Below are 22,689 nucleotides of genomic sequence, written 5' to 3'. Positions count from 1 at the left end.
AAAAATACTATATTAGAGTGGCATAGAATTGTAAATTAATGTTTGACACAAAAAAAAAGAATTGTAAATTTATATGAAGAGGAAGAAGGAGAGAGAGACGTTAAGGGAAGTAATGTGAAAAGCACGTGAAGTTGAAATGGAGAGTGCAGGCAAATTGGCCTGACGAGCACGTGACTTGATTTACTCCTCCTCCTTCGATTCGATGTTGTTACTGCTACATTATTATTTTTTTCTTAAAGATTTCATATTCAAAATTTATCATGTGTGGCCAATAGTAATACTAAAACAGTATTATGCAACAAGCAATGGTATTTCGAAAGTAAAAAACAGCTAAAGCATTAAAATGTTACATATGGTTGGTTACTTCACTCGTATGTTATTACTATTAGATAGTCTTGTTACGTGTACCTATGGTTCCAAACGAATAATTGAGTTACCCTTTTTTACGTGTACAATATAATAACTAGTTTCACCTATAACGTATGAGGAATATGATATGAAAAATATACATATATTGAAGATTTTTAAGTTATGGAGGAACAAAGGAATGATCACTTTCATAAACATTACAGTTATTGTCAAGACGGCGACATCAATTTTGTAGCATTGTTGGGAAATACATAATACCCTCCATGTGACTTTCGTTCGTCCCACACCATTCTTTTATGGTTTCATTCTTTCTGGCCTTTTCCCCGCTCTCGTCTTGTTCTTTTCGTTTATAAAATTTGATTGGTACTCAGAATGACCTTAGCCGAATCGGTACAAGATCATACTCATCGGTTGTATTTGATCTAACTGGTTCTTTGCGACAATAAGTTTGCTAGCTAGCTGGTGTATAAATATTAAACCATCAAGATCATGTAAATAGTTCAACAATGAAGGCCCAGCTAATTAAGGTGGCATGGATTATATTAAACACTTTTGTTTCTATTACGACATCTATTTAAGTTCAAAATCAAATCAATTGCCTCCATCAATGCTAGAATGTCTTTTTTTTTTCCCCTTTTTCTTGTATTCTTATGAGATGTCGACCATTCTAGATTATTTTACTTAGAAATATATCAAAAACATTATTATTATTATATTATATGCATGAATTTATAAAAATTAAACTGTAACTATTTCTTAGTAGCTAGATTAAAGCCACATTCTACCATTCGATATTCGTAACTTTAGTTATAATATAACAGCATCTCCAAAACAACAATTAAATTAAATAACCATAATCCTATATCCTAAAAAGGAGTTTATATATCATGCTAAATAAGATGTAAGAACTGAAAAATGGACAGAGTGAGCAAAAGGGGATAAATAACATTTGGAGCGAGGACCAAATGATGGATGTTGATGTTAGTAATGTTGTTTGACTATGTGGCAAAGCTAAACTACAAATATTAATTAATACAAGTTGGGGAAAGATAAGAGAAGAGCTTTCACATGGACATACCTCAAATGGTGACAACAAACTCCCACATTTTTTTAGTTATTTCTCATATTTTTGCATCTATGTTTTTTTCCTTGCAAGGGAACACTTGCACATGTTCTTATTTTCTTCTTGGTTTTTTAAAATAAATAAATAGAATTTTATCTTTTTTTGGATGAGATGAGAGATGCATCTACCAATGGAATTGTGTTGTCGCCTGTAGGCAATATGAAATGTTAATAGATAGTTAGGTTCATGTACAAGGAATCGTCCATGTGTGCCCAATTATGACCCCAAGACCACATCTATATTGCTTGAATTCGCCCTCTTTTTTTTTTTTTTTTTTTTTTTTTTTTTTTTTTTTTTAATTTATATATCTAATGTGATGTAATTCCGTAAGAAGAATTATCATATCAATTTTAAAAAGTTAATACTCTTTGTCGTCAAAATTAAATAAACTAGAATGAAAGTTATATAGCAAAGTTGATTGGAACTCTCCTCCTATAGAACTATTTTAGATGATGCAGAAGTAGTCGTAGAAGACCAAATAAATTGTACATATTAATGTATTATGAAGTAATTATTATGTAAAAAATCGATATCTTTATAAGTTTAGGGTAGGCAACAGCCGACACATTCAATTACTATGTTTTGGTGGCTAAACCAATAATAGGGACACTAACCAAATATTACATTTGTTTAAAAGTGACATGCATGTTAAATCTCTGTGTTCATATAATTAATTTATATTCTTAGGATGATTATTACCGTCTCAGATCACATGTTCAATCATTCTTTTGTGAAAACAATTCAATTATTTGTTTTTCCACTTTCCACAACTCAAATCTAGTTATATACGGTACTATAAACTTGTTTTTTATATATATGGTGCAACAAATTAAAACTATATCTTCTAACATATATCATAGCTAGTGGAAATTAAAAGGCACAGTTCTAATTCCTTTGATCTCCGTACAATAATTAGATTGTAATTAGTGACTGATATCAATGAGTCAGATGCAAAGGTGTTTCTTTTTTGTATATTTGATCTCTACAAAATTTTGGTTAATACTATAATTTACCACCAAATTAAAGTGTTATGTTCAATAACTTTGTTGGTTATATAGAGAGAGTATTAAATTTGTAGAAATTGTAATGACTATAACAAAGGACTGGGTCCAAGTTTTGCTTGGACTTTTGTTATTATCATTTGCAAACATTAGCACAAGAACCAATCATAGGCATTTTCCACATGGAAGCTGCTCCTCAATCATGGCTAATTTTTGGATTCATATATGCATATATTACATTTTTTTTAAAAAACATAACATTAAAATTCATTGATTTAACATCTCTGCAGTATGATGAACACAGCATATATATTACGTAAGTGCACATGCACAACTTTATCTCGTTAGTGCAGTGTTTGAAGCCTATTCTGGACATGGCGTTTTACTTATAGCCAATGTAATACTTTATTTCGGTTGTGTCAAACGGATTGAATGAACTTTAGTAGCACATATCTTGATAATGGTTTTACGTAAAATTTACATAGGCGACATTCCTAATAATAATATTACACCTAATTTATGGTATGGTTGTTGAAGATTAGGTATTAGCAATGCACAGTTGGAGTGTAAGTTTTCCGCTTTTAATATAAACTCGTTTGCCCAAAAAAAGAAGAAGATAGTATTAGCAATGCTGGCTCTCAACTTAATTTCTTTTTCAATTAATCTATGTTTCTAACCTATATCAATAAAACATCTGATCGTGTTAATCAATAATTGAGATATTAATTGATCATAATCATTACAAATCATAAAACTGGGTTCAAAGAAAAACACAAAAAGGGGTTGGAATGTAAGGAGAGGGCCAATTAGCTAGGTAGGTTTTTATTGCAGACAATAACCAAGCTCACCAACTCAAGCCTCAAAGGGGAAGAAAGAGAAAAAGAGCATTGGGTTTGAATGTTGATTCCAAATTTTTTGGGTTAGAAATGCAGTTAAGAGTAAAAATTAATGGTATCTTGAAAAAGTTTGAGAGAAAACTATTAAATGATCGGATAAAGCATTATAAGAATGATTTGCTGAAGATTGATTAATAAAGAAAATTAAGTCAAGTCTTTTGTTCAATAGTATAAATTTGAAGATGGACTTAGGTACACAAACTATGTCACCACCATATGTATCCCATTATGACCCCAAGACCAAATCTAAATAGCTTTAATTCAACCCAATAAACCTTTTCTTTTTCCATATTAGTCCGGCTTGAAACTGCTCTCTGGAAGAATCAATGTTTTTTTCAGCCAGTCAAAGACTGGATGATCAATAACACAATTGACAAACACCCAAATGTGGTTTTTAACACTATTCGTCTCCACTTCAGCGTTTTTCTTATTTTTCTTCATGGCATTAGTAATGCAATCTATTATCTGAGTTGTCTAATAATCGACGTGTGTACCACCTTTGGTTGTAGCAATTGAGTTGACAAAGCTAATCTAGAAACATAGATATGAGTTGAATAATCATGAGAAAACAGAGACATGAGATGATACATGAGAAAACAGAGATATCAGATGACTCATTGTTCTCATGAAAAAGTCGTTAATAATCCCAATCAAATGTAGCATACCTATAAGGAAGTGTATATATGAAGGACCAACTTGTAATTATCTATAAGTGAAACCCTAGTGTCTAGACTATATATACTCTGTAAATCATTCATCTAATGTATCAATACAAGTATTTGATCATATGGTATCAGAGCAATAAAAGATCCAAAAAGACCTAGTTTTTATTTTTTTGGCCGCCTCTTTTCTCCTCTTCCTTCTCTTTCTCTTTTTTGCTTCCTCATCACGTTTTCTCCTTCTTGATCGATCATGGCCTCTTCCAATGAGATCCTTGCTCCCACTGATGCGTCTTCTCTCATCAATATCAACATGTCCAATGTCAAACAACTCACTCCTACGAATTTCCTCATGTGGAATCGTCAGGTTTATGCTCTACTCGATGGCTATGATCTTGTTGGCTATCTCGACGGCTCGATCTCCTCCCCTGCTCCTATGGTCACCACAGCTGGCGTCACTGCTGCGAATCCTTTGCACAAACACTGGAAGCGACAGGACAATCTCATTTACTCCGGTCTACTAGGTACAATCTCCGACTCTGTTCAGCCTCTGTTATCCAAGGCAAAGACGTCGGCTGAGATCTGGACTCTTCTTCGCGACACATATGCCAATCCCAGCCGTGCTCACATCAAGCAGATCCGTGATCAGCTTACTCAATGGAAGAAAGGTACCAAGACCATCGATGAATACGTACAGGGTTTTACTACTCGTTTCGATCAATTGGCATTGCTTGACAGTCCCATTACCCATGAAGATCAGATTGACTACATTCTTGGTGGTCTCTCTGATGATTATCGTCGTATCGTTGACCAGATCGAGGGTCGAGATACAGCTCCGAAGATTACCGAGGTTCACGAAAAGTTGATTCATCATGAACTCAAACTTCAAAACATGGTCAACTCCTCTGCGGTTCCTGCCACATCAAACACTGCCTCCTCCAAAGCTTCTGGTTACAATCAACAGTCTCGTAATCAGTCTCGCCATGGTCCTCGTGGTTCATCTCATCACAATGCGTCTCGTGGAGATTCTCGTGGTTATGGACGTGGCTATCAAGGACGGTGTCAATTATGTGGGGTCTATGGCCACAGCGCGCGTCGGTGCTCACAGCTTCAATCTCATGGTGGACAATATCCATCTTCCGGTGGTTATAATTTTTCTAGTGGTGCGTCGTCTTCTTCCATGGTGCCTTGGCAACCTCGTGCAAATGTTGCTATGGTACCACCATACAACCCGGCGAACTGGATTATGGATACGGGAGCAACACATCACTTAACATCCGACTTGGCGAATCTCTCAGTTCATCAGCCCTATACTGGCGGTGAGGAAGTCACTATAGCCGATGGTTCAGGCATCCCTATTGCAAAAACTGGTTCCGCCATTCTCCCTACTCCCACTCGTTCACTTGCTCTTAATAATGTCTTATATGTGCCGAATGTTTGCAAAAATTTGATCTCGGTGTACCGCTTGTGTAATGCTAATAATGTCTCGGTGGAATTTTATCCTGCCTTCTTTCAGGTGAAGGACTTGAGCACGGGGGCCCGGTTACTCCTCGGCCGAACTAAGAATGAGTTGTATGAGTGGCCGGTTGTCAACAACACTATCACCAGCTTTGCTGCCTCTCCAACACCGATCACCGACCTCCACTCATGGCATTCTCGACTTGGTCATCCATCTTTACCTATTTTGAAAGCTATTATTTCACAATTTTCATTACCTCTCTCTTCTTCTAAACACAAAGATTTATCTTGTTCCGACTGTCTCATCAATAAAAGTCATAAATTGCCGTTTCATACAAACACTATTGTCTCCACAAAACCTTTTGAATATCTTTATTCCGACGTATGGACGTCTCCTCTTGTGTCAGTTGACAACTTCAAATATTATCTTGTTATTGTGGATCACTTTACACGCTATACTTGGTTATATCCCCTAAAACAAAAGTCTCAAGTTAAAGAGGTGTTTATAGCTTTCAAAAATCTTGTCGAGAATCGCTTTAGTGGTCGAGTTGGAACCCTATACTCGGACAATGGGGGAGAATTCATCGCGTTACGGTCCTACTTGGCAGCAAATGGTATATCTCATCTCACGACACCACCGCACACACCGGAACATAACGGTATCTCCGAACGGAAACATCGTCATGTGGTCGAGACTGGTCTAGCTCTTCTTGGTCACGCATCTGTTCCCAAGACATATTGGCCTTATGCTTTTGCGACGGCCGTGTACTTGATCAACCGCATGCCAACGGAAGTCCTCTCCGGTGTCTCTCCTTATGTGAAATTGTTCCAGCAGTCTCCGAATTACCTGAAGCTCCGCGTCTTTGGGTGTTTGTGTTTTCCATGGTTAAGAACCTACACATCGCACAAACTGGATGATCGTTCCTTGCCGTGTGTGTTTCTCGGTTATTCACTGACACAAAGTGCTTACCTCTGTTCTGATATAAAAACAGGTCGTGTCTACACCTCAAGACATGTTCACTTTGTTGAAAGTCAATTCCCGTTTCAAACGGTTCACAAGGGCATTCTTCTTACACCGGAGGCTGCTGTTCGCTCACACTCTCCGTCACTTGGAATTTCGGTCTTGCCACGCCCTACAACTCATTCGACTCCGCCCCCGTGTACGGTCCTTTCCCCGTCTCCACCGCCAGCGCCACCGTCTACCACCACGTCATCTTCCTCGCCATCGCCAGCTCCGGTCCACCACTCTGCGTCACCGTCGTCGACTTCTACGTCATCCTCTGCCTCTACGCAACCTCCCGATTCTCCACGACCATCTTCGTTACCAAACCCCCCAAACAATAGCCCACAAAATAATTCTCCAAATTCACCAGGCCCAATAACCGAAAGCCCATCAACATCTACCGGATCCATTCACTCAAACTCCACCTCCCCAAGCCCAAATCCATTAACATCCTCTTCGTCACCAACCTTGACTTCACCAGATTCCCACAGTCCCACACCACCTCCGCAACCCGCAAACACCCATTCCATGCGAACCCGATCCCGAAACAATATCGTCAAACCAAATCCCAAATTCAACCTATTAGCCAACACGACCACTCACTATATCCCGACGACGGTGGCACAAGCTCTCAAGGACCCTCGGTGGAGACATGCTATGATTGATGAGTACAACGCTCAGCTACGATATCGCACATGGGATGTTGTTCCTCCATCCTCCGCTCAAAACGTGATAACGTGTAAGTGGATTTTTACCATCAAATATCTTCCTGATGGTTCGGTTGATAGATATAAGGCGAGGCTGGTGGCGCGTGGATTTAATCAACAATACGGCTTGGATTACTCTGAAACATTTAGTCCGGTGATCAAAGCAACAACAATTCGGATGGTTCTCGAGGTTGCTGTCAAGAAGAATTGGTCCATACAACAAGTGGATATTAACAATGCTTTTTTACAAGGTACCATCAAGGAAGAGGTGTATGTCTCGCAACCACCCGGATTTGTCGACAGAGACAGACCACATTTTGTTTGTAGATTGAACAAAGCTTTATATGGGTTGAAGCAGGCTCCTAGAGCCTGGTACGAAGAACTGAAGACGTTTCTTCAACAATCCGGTTTCAAAAACTCACTTGCGGATACGTCGCTGTTCATCTATCACAAAGGCAATGACTATATTTATGTATTGGTTTATGTGGATGATATTATTATTGCTGGTGTTCCTTCACTTGTTCAGGCGTTCCATTTGGCTCTTGCACGAAGATTTTCACTCAAGGATCTGGGTCCTTTGAGTTATTTTTTGGGCATTGAGGCTACAAGGTCTTCCCGTGGACTACATCTTATGCAGCGTAAATACATCATCGACCTCCTCACCAAAACAAAGATGCTTGATGCAAAGCCGGTTGCTACACCAATGGTATCCTCGCCAAATCTTGCTATCGACTCCGGCACGCCTCTTACTGATGCGAAGGACTATAGAGCAGTCATTGGTAGCCTCCAATACCTCTCGTTTACACGACCTGATATCGCTTTTGTTGTGAACCGACTCTCCCAGTTTATGCACCAACCGACAGATAAACATTGGCAGGCCGCGAAACATGTCCTACGCTATCTTGCTGGAACCAAGTCTCACGGTATTTTTCTTCGATCGGATGCTACACTCACGATTCATGCTTTTTCTGATGCTGATTGGGGTCGAGCTCATAACACATACACATCCACCAATGCATATATCATATATTTTGGTGCTAGTCCGATCTCCTGGTCATCCAAGAAGCAACGAAGTGTCTCCCGCTTCTCTACCGAAGCCGAATACAGGGCCGTTGCCAATGCTGCATCGGAACTGCGGTGGATATGTTCCTTGTTGTGTGAGATGGGGATCAATCTTCCCGTAGCTCCTGTTCTATATTGTGATAATGTAGGAGCAACTTACTTGTGTGCCAACCCAGTTTTCCATACCCGCATGAAGCACATTGCTATCGACTACCATTTCGTCCGTGAGTTCATTCAATCTGGGGTTCTGCGCGTCGCTCATGTGTCCACCCATGATCAACTCGCCGATGCTTTAACAAAACCCCTACCTCGTCCACAGTTTGAGAATCTCATATCCAAGATTGGAGTCAGAAAACTGGCTCCATCTTGAGGGGGTGTATAAGGAAGTGTATATATGAAGGACCAACTTGTAATTATCTATAAGTGAAACCCTAGTGTCTAGACTATATATACTCTGTAAATCATTCATCTAATGTATCAATACAAGTATTTGATCATACTCAAACTTGTCCTTACTTAAGCTCACAAATATCTCCCATGTGCTATTTATGTTCAAAGTCATCCTAATCACAGCAAACTCAGAATATCAAAACCATAAATGTTGTAATTAATCCATATAAAGTAATTGATGAAAGATGATAAGAAAAAACCTTGGCAGAGGATCCTTCCTTGATCTATTGGCGCCAAGGTATATATCAACATAATCCTTGAATGAGTTTATGTTAAGAAGCCTCTCATTAAGTGTGACTTTTACACTACCTCCCAAACAAACAGCCATTTCCACAACCCGTTTTTCCATGAGCAAAATTGTATCACGACCAATTTTAGTGATGTTAAACAACTTCAGGTCAGGTTCGAAAGTAACTTGTGTCCATTTATTAGTGGATTGACATGGGGTCACAATGGGAGTAGACGATATTGCCATGTTTTCTTTGAAGACCTGAACACGACCAGATAGTACTTTAATATTCTAGTAGAGATACTAAATCAGATGAATCATATAATCCAAAAGGTTTGGTTAGTACCTGCTTGAATTTATTCTTCCCATCAGCAGTTTCGATGGTGAATTTAGCGGAGAATATGTTGGTGAGCTTGGCGCCATATCCGATTCTGCCACCAGTGGTATTGTCATCGAAGTGACTACTGGTCAAGTGATGACCAAAAACCACCTGAGGGATATAAACATTTTTCTCCACATGCTTCACGACGGGAACTCCGTTTCCGTTGTTACGGACACTGATGCTTTTCTTGACAGCATCGATCTTCACTGTGATAGAATCCATGGAGGGATCTCTACGTTTATTGTTGGCCGCATTTAATAGTATCTCATCAAAGATCTTGCAACGGCCAGGGACATAAGTCGGTAAACCATCTTTCTGTTTTCAAATACCCATAGCGGCTGGTTGTGCTCCTTAATCGATCCTATGTAAGCGTCTGGACGGAGCAATATGTGCTCATGCAGCGACTTCTCCTCATACTTCTCAGGATACATCTCTTCCACCGTAGGGGTTTTTGTGAATCACTCTTACTCTTAAAGCCTCTCTTTTTCTTAGTTAAGTCTCTCTTTGTGTTTCTCTTTTCTATATCTTCTCTGATCAAAACTGTAACACAAGAACCCTATTTATATTGTTATGATTCCAAACAAAAATAGCAATTGCTAGTTCGTATTGTGACATTTTACTTCTTTTCTTGTTTGACTTTTCTTTATAACTTCCTTTTTCCTTAATTTCCATTGTTATAGTTTTCTATTGGTTGAAGTTTTTTTATAAATGACATAATATTTATTGTTTATTAATCTTTATTCTTTTACCCAAAAACTTTTATAGGACAAGAAATACCATTTAAATATCTATACCATCATAATAAACCATATTTTAAGTTTAATTACACATTTTATCTTAATGCATAGCACCAAATATTTTATATCTGAAACAACCTGAACTGTATTTTTTTAATATCCTAATATCTAGTGATCACATATTCACTAGCAACCTACCCCCAATCAATAACAACAGCGGATAACAAATAAGCAACTCCAATAACAATTAAAGAAATAACATAATATCAATTCCAACAACAATCGAGAACATAAAATAAATCATAAACCAGTAATCTTAGCATTCGTTCTAGACCACTCACTAAGTTCCACTCTAGCATCCTAAAAAAAAACACAGAGCAAACAACCAAGCCTATAGAACATCCTCCTCTTCATAGCCTTGATTCCACGATCATACTTTCCCTTTACCTGCGCCACAACACAAAAGAGAGGCGTAAGTATTACCAAAAATACTTAGTGAGATAATTCTTCCATCTACTGAGCTATACACACAAGTAATAAGATCTCTCATGCCATAATCAACAAACAATAAAACAAACCAGGCAAACGCACAAAGAGACACGACAACTGGTGTCGACCGACACCTGCTGGACATTCCCGAATCCCTAACGGTGTCGACCGACACCTCCACATGGTGACGACCGACACTCGCCAAGTCCCCGAGTCGTCCTTGCGTTGGTGTCGACCGACACCATGATAGTGTTGATCGACACCGATGCCGAGTATCGATTTCTTTCAAACAGAACCTCCAAATCTCGCCTCCAAGCTTCTCCTTTTCGTCCCACACGATTCCAGGAACAAATTCAAGTCTCATGAGCTACGAAAAACTCACAAACAACCAAAAGAAACAACCACACAACACACAAAGTCACAGAAACAAAGATTTTAGCTTAGATAAGTCATTGTCATGCACTCACCTTTGCGAAAACAATGAGATCTCACCAACAAACGACGAAACCATACCACCACAAGCTTCCCACCACGTTCCCAGCCTTGGATCCACACTCTCTAGAAAGAAACTCACTTTACAGAGACAGAGAATCCACCAAAACCTCAAGAACTCTCACAGAGACTTTGTTCTCTCTTCTTTCTCTCTATGATGTGAAAAAGCGGCTAAAAGAAGTGGAAGACGTCGAGTTCTCCTTTTAATACTCGAGTCTAGGGTTCTCCTAACCAACCACGTGAACCGGAGGATTAAAATCGAACCGATTAACCCAACCGCAAATGGTGTCGACCGACACCACAAGCAGTATCGATCGACACTACTATCAAAAATCCAATTTTTTGGTTCACTGGTGTTACAATATCAAACATAATTAATACTTCATATCAAATCAATATCTTAGTAAGAACTGAAAATACAAATAAAAATTAACAAAATATAATTCGCAAAAAAACTGAATCAACATTATTTAGGATAAATTTGTTATGTTGTTATCTCATAAGTACTAATTTTATCTCATGTCTTAATCAATTTTAAATGATTGAAATTTATAAAGTAAAAACATATATAAAGATATAGAGACATTCTCATCAAATAACTGAAGATTCATTCCTACAAATTATAATTTATTTCGAATTATCTTACATTTTGACATATGCATTACAAAAATACATGTGTTGAAATTATAATATCAAACATTAAAAAATTATTAATATTCTTAAATGATTTTTTTAAAATGATACATATTAATATTTTAATTTTTTAAAATCTAAAATAAATTTCATCGTTAGACATTCAGTTTAGTAATCACATTTATCTATTTCATCCTAAAACCATAATTCACTTAATCATGGATTAGAGTTAAAATTTTAATAACTAAAATAATATGAGCATCATATGGGATAATATGTATATTGGTTAGTATTTAAAATTTAACAATAAAATAGTCAGTAAAAAAAATCAGTTAACATCCACAAAATTTTGAAAATCCAAAAATATCTTAAATATAATTAGCTGTCTTACTACCTCTATAATTTTTGTTTTGACACATGACAATATCTAATCAGTATATTTGACATTTATCATGATCTTGTTAATGAGTAACTTTGACATCAAATTTTATATAATAAGATACTTATTTGATCTCCAAATTATAAAAATATTCATAACGATAATATTATAGAATAATGTAAGAAGGTTCACGTAAACATATATATACTCGTCCTTTCCTTGTTAATCCAACTTCTAGACAGAAAAAATTGTTTTAAAAAGATGTATTTTTAAGTTATCTATGCATTAATTTAGTTACTTATGATTAATTAGGTAACTAAATACTATTTGTTTAGTTATAAAAATTTGTAAAACCCAAAAAGTGATGCAATTATAATGAACTTTTGATAAATGTAAAAAAATCTAAAAAATTGGATTAATTAGAAAACGATGGAGTAATGTTGTAAAAATTTAAGGTAGCTTCTGTTTCCTGCCCACGAGAAGAAGAAGATGATAATCTTGAATATCTCCTTAATTTTCGATTCCACAAATCTATAAACTTTGGAAAAGAAAGTAATGAACATTTGTATAAAGTTGTATGTTGTAATTAAGCTTAAATACATTGGTTTTTTTTATATAGCATCTATAAGGTTTCAATAAAACATGTCAAAGAAGAAATGAAAAACCTTCCATCCTTGTCGTAGACGTTGGTCCTGCCGAAACGACTATTCTTCACTTATGTCGGAAACAACGGCGAGAAATCCCTTTCCCTACTTAACATACACACAAAATGGCTTTAGAAAAACAATAATAACACTGACACATGCATATCTTAATAGTTTAACATAGATTGTTTCCCTAATCAAACCTAGAAACAAATGAAACCAACCCAACTGATCAAATACTCATTCCCATTCCCTTATGTTTTATTAGTATATTTGATTTTAGCCGTTACCAATTTTAACTTATAGAATGCTTGATCGCATTGCAAAACCAAGAGTAAAGAAATACGAAAAGAGTAGCATTATAAATTCGTACCGGACAAGTTGATGAAGATAGCAACAAAAGCCAGCGTGAGACGCCGTGTCCCGAGCGCTCCAAATTCTTTTGTTTGTTATATACTACTACACAGCGAAATAATTTTGTGTTAAAGTTTAAACATATATAAGAATAAGCAACACATCAAAATCTTGTTCATAATGTTATTACTTCTTACTTTTTGGTCAAATTTTTTACGTACTTATTGTCAAAACGATTATGGAATTGGGCTGGTGGACTTAAACCGGAAATGGGCCTTGCTGTGTTGAGCCCATTAAGAGGTTGGTTTAGAATGAAGTGGTCCACGTCTCTTGTACGAACACAGGACTCTGCATCCTGTCGAGTAGCGGATTACGACAAGCTTCGGCGTGGAGCTCAAGAGAACCTGCTACAGGGTAAAAACGGGAATTAACAGAGGGGACAAGGAGGTTTTAAAGGAAAGGAAAATCAGACAGTAGAGTAAGACAACAAAGAGAGTTACTTTAGTCTAGAGAGCGTTTAAGAGGGTTTTGGGTTTTGGTGAGAGTTCTTCATCATCTTCCTTATTTCTTCTTGAGGGTTTAAGCTTTCTATACGGGTGAGTGATTCTTGGTTGTACTCTGTTCTTTGTTCATAGTGGAACCTCTAGTGAGCGGTCAAGCTCACCGAGACGTACCTTGGCTGGTCTAAGCCTTGGGAACTCGTAAATCCTCTGTCTCTTTACTTCTTGTTGTTACCTGCAAACAACAAACACAACATAGATTAAGTATCAGACCAAGTAAAGAGCTAAACGAAGTTACAACACTTACCTTATTACCTTGGTGTGTTACCTACTTACCTAATTACCTTGGTAGGTTTTTCATAGCTAAACGACGCCATTCCATTTCTGTCGAAGAAGACTTCATGTTTCGAACTTTCGATCCAATAATCAACATGCATTTCCAAACTCAAAAGTATTGATGCCATAAATCCTAAAATAACGGAGATATATACATATATATATATATCTTATTATATAAAGTTTGATGTCAAAATTACTAACTAACAAGATCGTGATATGTGTCAATTATATCATTCAGATGTTGACACATGTCAATTTTAAATTTATTAAAATTATAAAAAATAAAAATGTAAAAATTCAAAACCTACCATAAAAAGGTTTTATATAAAAGTAAAATAGAAAAAAAGAAAATCTAATATTGTTAAAATTCGAAATTATAGTAAGATATCATAAAATTCGAAATTATAGTATTATTTACTTATTTTAATTTTAAAATGCTAATTTTACAAGAAAAATATTACTTTTTATATAAGAAAAAAATGATTGTGAAAATTAAACAATTAATTACTGTTTCTAAAAAAAAGTAAATACTCACCTTTACACAAAGAAAAATATTGTTGAAAAAAAACATAAAAAAATAGATTGTCTCATATTTTTTTCACTAATCAAATAATTTATTCCAAAAGACTGCTATTGTAATATATAAGATAGGAGTATGTAAGATTAACATATGCGTTTTTGTAACTACACAAATGTTAAAGTGAAAAGACATTTAATATATTCTTTAATGTGTTCATAAAGACAATTTGTTGGTAGTAGTAAAGATTAAAGAGTATACTTTATCATTAAAATATATTTGTGTGTACAAATACACTTTTAGTGGTGATGTAGATAGTAGATTTGTAAATGGATATACATTAGTGTATTATAGAAAAAAACAACTATTTTCTATAATTAAAAGTTTATATCTCTTTACTTTTATATATTGTTTTTACTTACGAAAACAACTAAATATATATTCTTTGTTAAATTTAATTTTATATTAATAACTTTGAACTCATCTACATCTATTTTCTTTAACTAAAAGTGTATATATTTACTGTTCTTTTTTTCAATCAAAAAATTAAAAGGAAATTTCTCGGTTAGCTGTCCAAACCAGAGGGAAAGGATTTACAATAGAAACTTCAGAGATAAGATAACACGAAGCACGGGCAAGACAATCCGCCTTCGTATTTGACGTACGCGGGATCCAAGAGATAGAGAATAGTGGGAAAGACTCCAGCGAGTTAAACTCATCGAGCAAGTTGGAGAAGGACGGCCAATATTCAGAAAACTGCACCATAGTGAGTAACTAAGCACAATCAGTCTCAAAACGTTGACAAGCGATCCCTTCAACACGTATCCGCTCAATGGCCCACAACAACGTTTTTACCTCCGTATGCAGGGGGAGGGGTTCTGTTTTAGACACTTGGCCCCCAACAACAAGGTTCGCTTCTCACCAACGTAACACCACCAGCCCAATCATGAATACACATTGGTTGCTTTTCAAGAACCATCAATCTGACAACGAGGTGAAGAAACCTGGACATCTGAATACGAAGATGGAGCTGACATGACTGCCGTAAAAGAGAGCGCCTATTCCCATGCTAAATTATCGCCCAAAGTCTGAGTAATTATATCATTCGCCTCTATCTCTTAACCTTGATTTTTTTTAATGGGCTTCCAGATTGCCCATAAAATCCATGGTAATTGAAGAAATTGATCAGGCTCACCCTGTTGAGAGGCGTCCCTCTAGAAAAAAAAAATCCAAATTCGAGTACACCGACTCATATGGTAAACCCTCTAACAAGACCGGAGTCAGAGATAAATCCCAAACTTCACACGAACGAGGACATTCAAAATAAAAACGTGATTAATAATTTCAACCGTAGAGTCCATCTTTTACATCAAATATCACATTAGACACTATTTTAATAACTTTGAACTCATCTACATCTATTTTAAAAGTGTATCTATTTACTGTTTTTTTCAATCAAACAATTAAATGGAAATTTCTTGGTCAGCTGCCCAAACCGGAGGGAAAAGATTTACAAAAGAAACTTCAGAGATAAGAGAACACGAAGCACGGGCAAGACAATCCACCTTCGTATTTGACACATGCGGGATCCAAGAGATGGAGAATAGTGGGAAAGACTCCAGCGCGTTAAACTCATCGAGCAAGTTGGAGAAGCACGGCCAATAATCAGAAGACTGCACCATAGTGAGTAACTCAGCACAATCAGTCTCAAAACGTTGACAAGCGATCCCTTTAACACGTATCCGATCAATGGCCCACAACAATGTTTTTAACTCCGACTGCAGGGGGAGGGGCTCTGTTTTAGACACTTGGCCCCCAACAACAAGGTTCGCTCCTCACCAACGCAACACCACCAGCCCAATCATGAATGCACATTGGTTGCTTTCCAAGAACCATCAATCTCACAACAAGGTGGAAAAACCTGGACATATGAATGCGAAGATTGAGCTGACATGACTGTCGTAAAAGAGAGGCGTCCCTCCAGAAAACAAAATCCAAATTCGAGTACACCGACTCATATGGTAAACCCTCTGACAAGACCGAAGTCAGAGATAAATCTCAAAGTTCACACGAACGAGGACATTCAAAATTAAAACGTGATTAATAGTTTCAACCTTATAGTCACATCTTTTACATCAAATATCACATTAGACACATCGGTGTATCTATTTACTTACTAAAAATATTTACTTTATATTATTTGATAAATTTAATTTTATTTTAAAAATTATAAACCCGCACATCGGGCGGGTCCTAATCTAGTATATATATATATCTAGTAAAACTATTTTCTTAGTTTTTTTGTCAAAATTTACTTCTTTTTTACTAGTCAACAAAAATTAGTAAATTTACTTAATAAAGTTATTCATAATAATCAGGAAGATACAACATTGATGAAAATATATTATTAGACTATATTTTCCTTTTGTTTAAGGTGTTAAATTGTAAAAAAAACGAAAATTAGATTAAGAAATTTAAGTTTGTCAACATTTGGGATTCATTTTTTTCCTCGTAAATCTTTGATAAGTTGTTTGTTTTAAAAGCTCTCAGTGCATTAATTACGTGTATTGAAACTATGATTTTGGAGAATTTTATGGTATTTAGGAAATTTAGGGGGGGTGTATTCAAAACATGATTTTGGAAGATTTTGGATTTTGTTTAAAATCACATGTTATTCAACTGAGAATTTTAAAATCTCTTTCTAAATCTCATGTTATTGAAAATGAGATTTTATGAAATCATTCAAAATCACTTAAAATCTTTTGTTATTCAAACAACAATTTTTAAAAATCATATGAAATCAACTGTTATTGAAAACATAATTTTGTATTTTTTAAAAAACCCATAACAATGATTTTGGGAGATTTTGAGAGATTTTGGATACTTTTTTACACTAGAAATCCAACTTATAAAATCACACCTATAGTGATGATATTTTAGATATTTGTTTTTAAAAAAAAAACCATTGTAGCGGATGTGAAAAAAAAACTTTTCCAAAAAGAGAAAAACTTAGAACGAATAAAACATTAGAAAACTATGAGCCTTTCAATCCATTCACGTAATATTCTTCTCCTTCCTCTTTCTCTTTTTCCCAGAAAGTATAACTGAAATTTTTTTTTCACTTTTTCCTTCTACTCCTCTGACTTTTTCTCTCTCTACTCCCAAGAAACCTTGTTAGTTTTCATTTTTTAGATTCTGTTTTTATTTGTTATATACATAAAAAGTCTCTAGATGTAAGAGATTGGTAATAGAGGAGATGAACTATACGGGATTCTTATGAATCTCATCAAATCCTTTTTTTTTTCTAAAGTCTTCTAAAATCACGCAGCAAAATTCCTTTGAATCTCATCAAATCACAAAACAAAATTTTTAACAATTCCACCAAACTTTCATTAAATCTCTCAAAATCCTAAATTTTCTAAATCCCATAAAATCTTCTAAAATCATGTTTTGAATACACCCCCCTTAGAATTTTGATAGATTTTAGGGAAGTTGATATGATTTATGCTAAAATTCTTTCAAATCACATCTAAAACCTTGAGATTTTGATTTATGTAATTTTAACTAAACAAATCCTCTCAAATCCCTAAGAATCCCTAAAAGTTATTAAAATCCAACTCCACAAACTATTTTGAATAACAGTGGATTTTAAAGTAGATTTTTAAATCATCAGTTCAATAACAGTGGATTTCAGGAAACTTTTTAAAATCCTTGATTGAATAACATATGATTTATAAATTTTATACAAATCACTTAAAATATCAAGTTAAATACACCCCCTAAATCATATACTTCGAGGATCTCAAAAATCGCTGAAGCTCTAAATCATGTAGCTCTTAGTTTGGCTTCAGCTGGTAGAGAGTTAGCTTGAACCTGTTGTTCATGTGACGTTCATCTTTTAGAATACAAATTCATGTACATTTCGACGAAGTCCAATACCTTGCTTAGAATACCAATACATTTCGACAAGGGAGAAGTTCATCCCAGACTGTAGATACAGAGGTAGCAACAACAATGAAAGTATTGCTTGATAAAGGTTGGTTGGAAAAAACGAGGTATGCGGCGATTAGTTGTACTATAGTTGGAAACGAGGATGTGCAATTGCGATTACTCTTGTGACGGTGTCTGTGGATATAAATATTATATGATATATTTAATCTTAACACACAAGTATTATACTAAATTGAATTTATTTATTGTTGTACATTATATAATGAATAAATTAACATGATAAATACGAATTAATCACATAAATTATAAATTTATTGTGACGTCATATGATTTAACACGGTATATTTATAAACTTATTGATATTGTATATATATATATATATATATATATATTTTGTTATCATGTTAATAAAATAGTAATCATCTAACTTTTTGACACGTCAAGCGCTAACCTCTCCACATTATGTTTTGCATGTAAACAGTTTCCCTACCAATTGGCTCATCTGAGTTAATCTTTTGTTGACAAAAAAAAAATCTTTTAACTCGTAATATTTGTATCTATGTGTTTTATGAACAGTATTTTCAAAATCGAATGAAAACTGATAGTATTTATTTTGTTATTTCGTTAAACAGTTTTTTACACATGTAGAAAAATATTTTGGTCCAAATTATATAAATTCATGAGAGATAACTAATAACACAATAATTATATGTATATTTTTTTTATCGGCAATATATATATATATATATATATAAGTTTATATTCAGTAAAGATCAACATACATTGTTCCATGATATTACAAAGTCTAACTTTTCTATCTGAGCATTTCTTGCCAGACCATCAGCTACAACATTTACTGAACGTGGGATCTTTACAAAAGTTATAGTTTCATATGAAAGGGTAATGTTCTAATAAAGACTGATTGCTTTGCTGAAGTTTATGTCTGCCACTGGAGAGATGAGATACTTTTTTTATATAATGTTTCCGCGTCTCCATAAAACATGACATTGTCATAACCCAGCCTGCTGACATAAAGAACTGCCAATTTTTAAGCCTCAACCTCTACTTCAAGAGGTGTACTCATAGGACTGATGGAAGCTATGCCTCGGAGAATAAATTGTGCGTTTCTGTTATACAAGACCCAAGCAATCCCTGCACAGTCATTTGGAGAACTCCATGACCCATCAACAAAGCAACAATAATCTTTGGCTTTTTGTATAATGGAATTGGTGGATGTAGTTGCTGTCAAAGACTGATGCTCCTTGTGTCCCAGAGATTGTTGCTTCTGTGGAACTTCTTTGCTAGCTATAGAGCTTTCTTTCCATTGCTGAAAATCAAATACAACCTTGTTTATAGTATCAGGAATGGACCACATTTTATTGTTGAAAATCATATCATTTCGCATCTTCCAGAAACGCCAACTAATGATACAAAAATAGATCTATGTTCTGATCAACAAAGTTGGAGGAGAAAGATGAACCTTTACCCTGAGATTGTGTTGTAAGGTCCCAATTCTCCTTGCTTAGCCTACAGTGGAAAAGAAGATGATTTATATTTTCTGGTGCTTCACCACATCTCTGACACGTATCATCTATCAACATTTTCCTCTTCTTCAAGTTTTCTGCAGTTGACAACGCATTATGAAGACATCTCCACCGGAAATGTTTAATTTTCTAGGGCATATTATATGTCCAGATCTTTGCAAAGGGTTTGACAGAAAAGGTATTGTGCGGAAGAGTAATATTAGTAGAATTTTATGAGAGAGCTTACGCTGAAGATGATACCCTGATTTGACTGAGTAAAGCCCATTCTTAGTATAGATCCAGGTGATTGTATCATCTGCTCCTGTTATAGATGGCCGAATCTTTTGAATATGTGGAATGTCATCATGATGAATGATGCTATGGAGCAGAGTTTCATTCCAACTACCCTGAGATAACAGATCACTAACTTTCAAATGAGGAGAAATATGGCCTCCAGGTCCTGTAGGTGGTCTTGGTGGGTTGAGAGGAAGCCACTGATCATGACATACTTTAATTTGTTCACCATTACCTACTATATGTTTAAGACCTTGAGAGATAAGTTTAGTACCTTGGGAAATAATTTTTCAAGCATAGCTGGAGTTCGATTTGCATGTTGAGGCGTGAAGGCTTTTCTTTGGATAATATTTTACTTTAAAAACTCGTGCCATGAGAGACGTTGGTTGTTACAGGATCCTCCAACTTTGTTTAGCAAGAAGAGATAAATTGAAATCCTTAAGATATCTGATTGCCAATCCGCCAATATTTTTTTGATCAGTGATTTTACTCCATACTATCCAAGGGATTTTGTGCTTATCCTTAGTGTTAGACCACCATAATTGTCTCATAGCTTTTGTGATCTTATTGATTTGTTTTGAGGGTAGAAGAAAGCAGGACATACTGTAAATGGGATTGCTGTAATTGCTGATTTTAGAAGCACCCCTTTGCCTGCAGGAGACAGAAGTTTAGTATACCAACTATCTATTTTTTTATCAATCCTTTGAGCCAGATATGAGAAAGCATTTGCTTTATTCCTACCAATAAACTCAGGTACACCCATGTATCTGCCAAAACTTTCAGTTTTGTGTATTTTTAGAATCCTACTAATTTTTTTTTTCTCTGAGTCAATACTTTTACCGAAAGTAATAGCAGGTTTTTGAAAATTAACACTCTCACTTGGGGCTTTCTCATATTATTGTAGGATATTGAGGATAGTTGTACATTCATCTACCGAGGCTTTGCAGAACATAAGGGAATCATTTGCAAACAGTAAATGAGATATTGCAGGACCATTTCTGCTTGCTTTAACCCCATGTAGCCTTTTCATTTGAATATTATCTTGAATTAGAGCTGACAAAGCTTCAGTAATAGATAGATCTATGGTGAAATAGGATCAACTTGACGTATACCATGCTGAGGCTTGATTTGGCCAACTGGTTGTCCATTGATAATCACCGAGTATGAAACAGTTGTGATGCACTTCATGATCCAATTACACCATACTTTAAAGAAATCCATCTGCTTCATAAACTGCTTCAACAAAAGACCATTCAACCTTATCAAAAGCTTTGCTAATGTCCAGTTTGGCAGCAATAAAAGGTTGAACAAGCTTTTTCGTATGGAGAGAATGAATATGTTCATAGCAATGAGAATGTTGTTTGTAATCTTCCTCCCTGGAATAAAAGCTGATTGGTTTACAGAAATGATGTCATTTAACCAATGTTTGAATCTATATGCTAACGCCCTTTGATATAATTTTATAGGCTAAGGCTTATAAGTCTACAGTCTTTTACTTCACTAGACTATCCCATTTTTGGTATCAAGCATATGTGTATTATTCATTTTCGAATCCAGATTGCAGTCTTCAAATAATAATCGTGGACTAATGGTCTTGATAAAATCCTGAATTAAAACCATCTGATTTTGGAGCTTTTTCTCTTGCCACAGTGTGAACAGCTTGGTATAGCTCTTCTTCTTCTGTGATAGGTTAGTAAGAACTTTATCCATTCCATCAGAGACCCGAGGTTTGACGTGCCTCACCACCGAATACTTAATTTTTTAAATACTTAATTAAAAATTCAATTTTAAATGCCGAGGGAAAAAAAAAATTGAGTAAAAGAAAAACAAAAGCCTTCCACAAGAACCAGTCACCACCACCATGATCTGAGTCACCTCCGCACAGCCGTCTTCAATCTCCGACAGTCACAAACTCAACGACATTGTTTTGTGAAAAAAATCAGAAGCTCAGTAAAAAAAAGATATTAAACGGGCTACCCATTTATATTTCATCAAACTGGGTCTCGAGAGACTCGTCTCTCTTCTCCAACAAGTTCTCGCAGAAACCCTAGCCATCTCCGTTGAGGTGACTGTTCCTATTCTCTGTTTGTTGCTTTCTGTAAATTTAAATTCGTTATTCAGTTTTGATTAACCCCTGGATTTTCTAATTAGGTTTAAATATGTTTTTAGGGTGAAGAAGTGAAATTAGGAGGAACTTGATTCATCATTCTCGGAGGACTCTCTTCTGGTGAGTCGTTTTTTTTTTTTTTTTTTTTTTTTTTTTTTTTTTTTTTTAAATTGTTCTGTCGCCGTTTTCGGGTCTGATGGCGACGCTTTGGTCTTATTATTATGTCCAACTTCTTCTTCAATCCGAGTATTTTCATTTTGCCGATGCATCTCTCTCTGTTTTTATTGTGTGTTAGGGTTTGTAAGATTCTTCACCTACTGTGACATATTGAATTATTGGTCTGAATTGGGATTTAGGATTGGGGTCAGAATTGATTGAATCTGCTGCATTT

At 35.4% G+C, this 22,689-nt stretch overlaps 1 protein-coding gene and 1 pseudogene across 1 annotated transcript; both read right to left on the bottom strand.

Annotated features, from left to right (window-relative positions):
* Positions 1–8,747: 8,747 nt before the first annotated feature.
* LOC104759409 (DNA topoisomerase 2-like) lies at positions 8,748–9,770 on the bottom strand. The gene is made up of 4 exons (XM_010482343.2): positions 9,669–9,770; positions 9,304–9,615; positions 8,929–9,218; positions 8,748–8,841 (listed from the first exon to the last, which is right to left on the bottom strand). The coding sequence occupies exons 1-4, from the start codon at positions 9,768–9,770 to the stop codon at positions 8,748–8,750; spliced, it is 798 nt and encodes a 265-aa protein (XP_010480645.2).
* An 8,478-nt stretch (positions 9,771–18,248) lies between these two features.
* Positions 18,249–22,246, bottom strand: LOC147923519 (uncharacterized; annotated as a pseudogene).
* Between the last annotated feature and the right edge of the window lie 443 nt (positions 22,247–22,689).

This window comes from Camelina sativa, chromosome 17, assembly GCF_030686135.1.
Source record: "Camelina sativa cultivar CO46 ecotype springtype chromosome 17, ASM3068613v1".
Classification (NCBI taxonomy): Eukaryota; Viridiplantae; Streptophyta; class Magnoliopsida; order Brassicales; family Brassicaceae; genus Camelina; species Camelina sativa.
The sequence above is the reverse complement of the archived record's forward strand: the minus strand, read 5'-3'. Positions and strand labels throughout refer to the sequence as shown.

Bases quoted from the DNA above. Each gene is read 5' to 3' on its own strand.
- LOC104759409 (XM_010482343.2), bottom strand. From the start codon at position 9,770: ATGTATCCTGAGAAGTATGAGGAGAAGTCGCTGCATGAGCACATATTG. The intron at 9,219-9,303 runs GTACTAACCAAA...GGTCGTGTTCAG, and splicing joins GGAAGAATAAATTCAAGCAG to GTCTTCAAAGAAAACATGGC. The intron at 8,842-8,928 runs GTTTTTTCTTAT...TGCTGTGATTAG, and splicing joins AGGAAGGATCCTCTGCCAAG to GATGACTTTGAACATAAATA.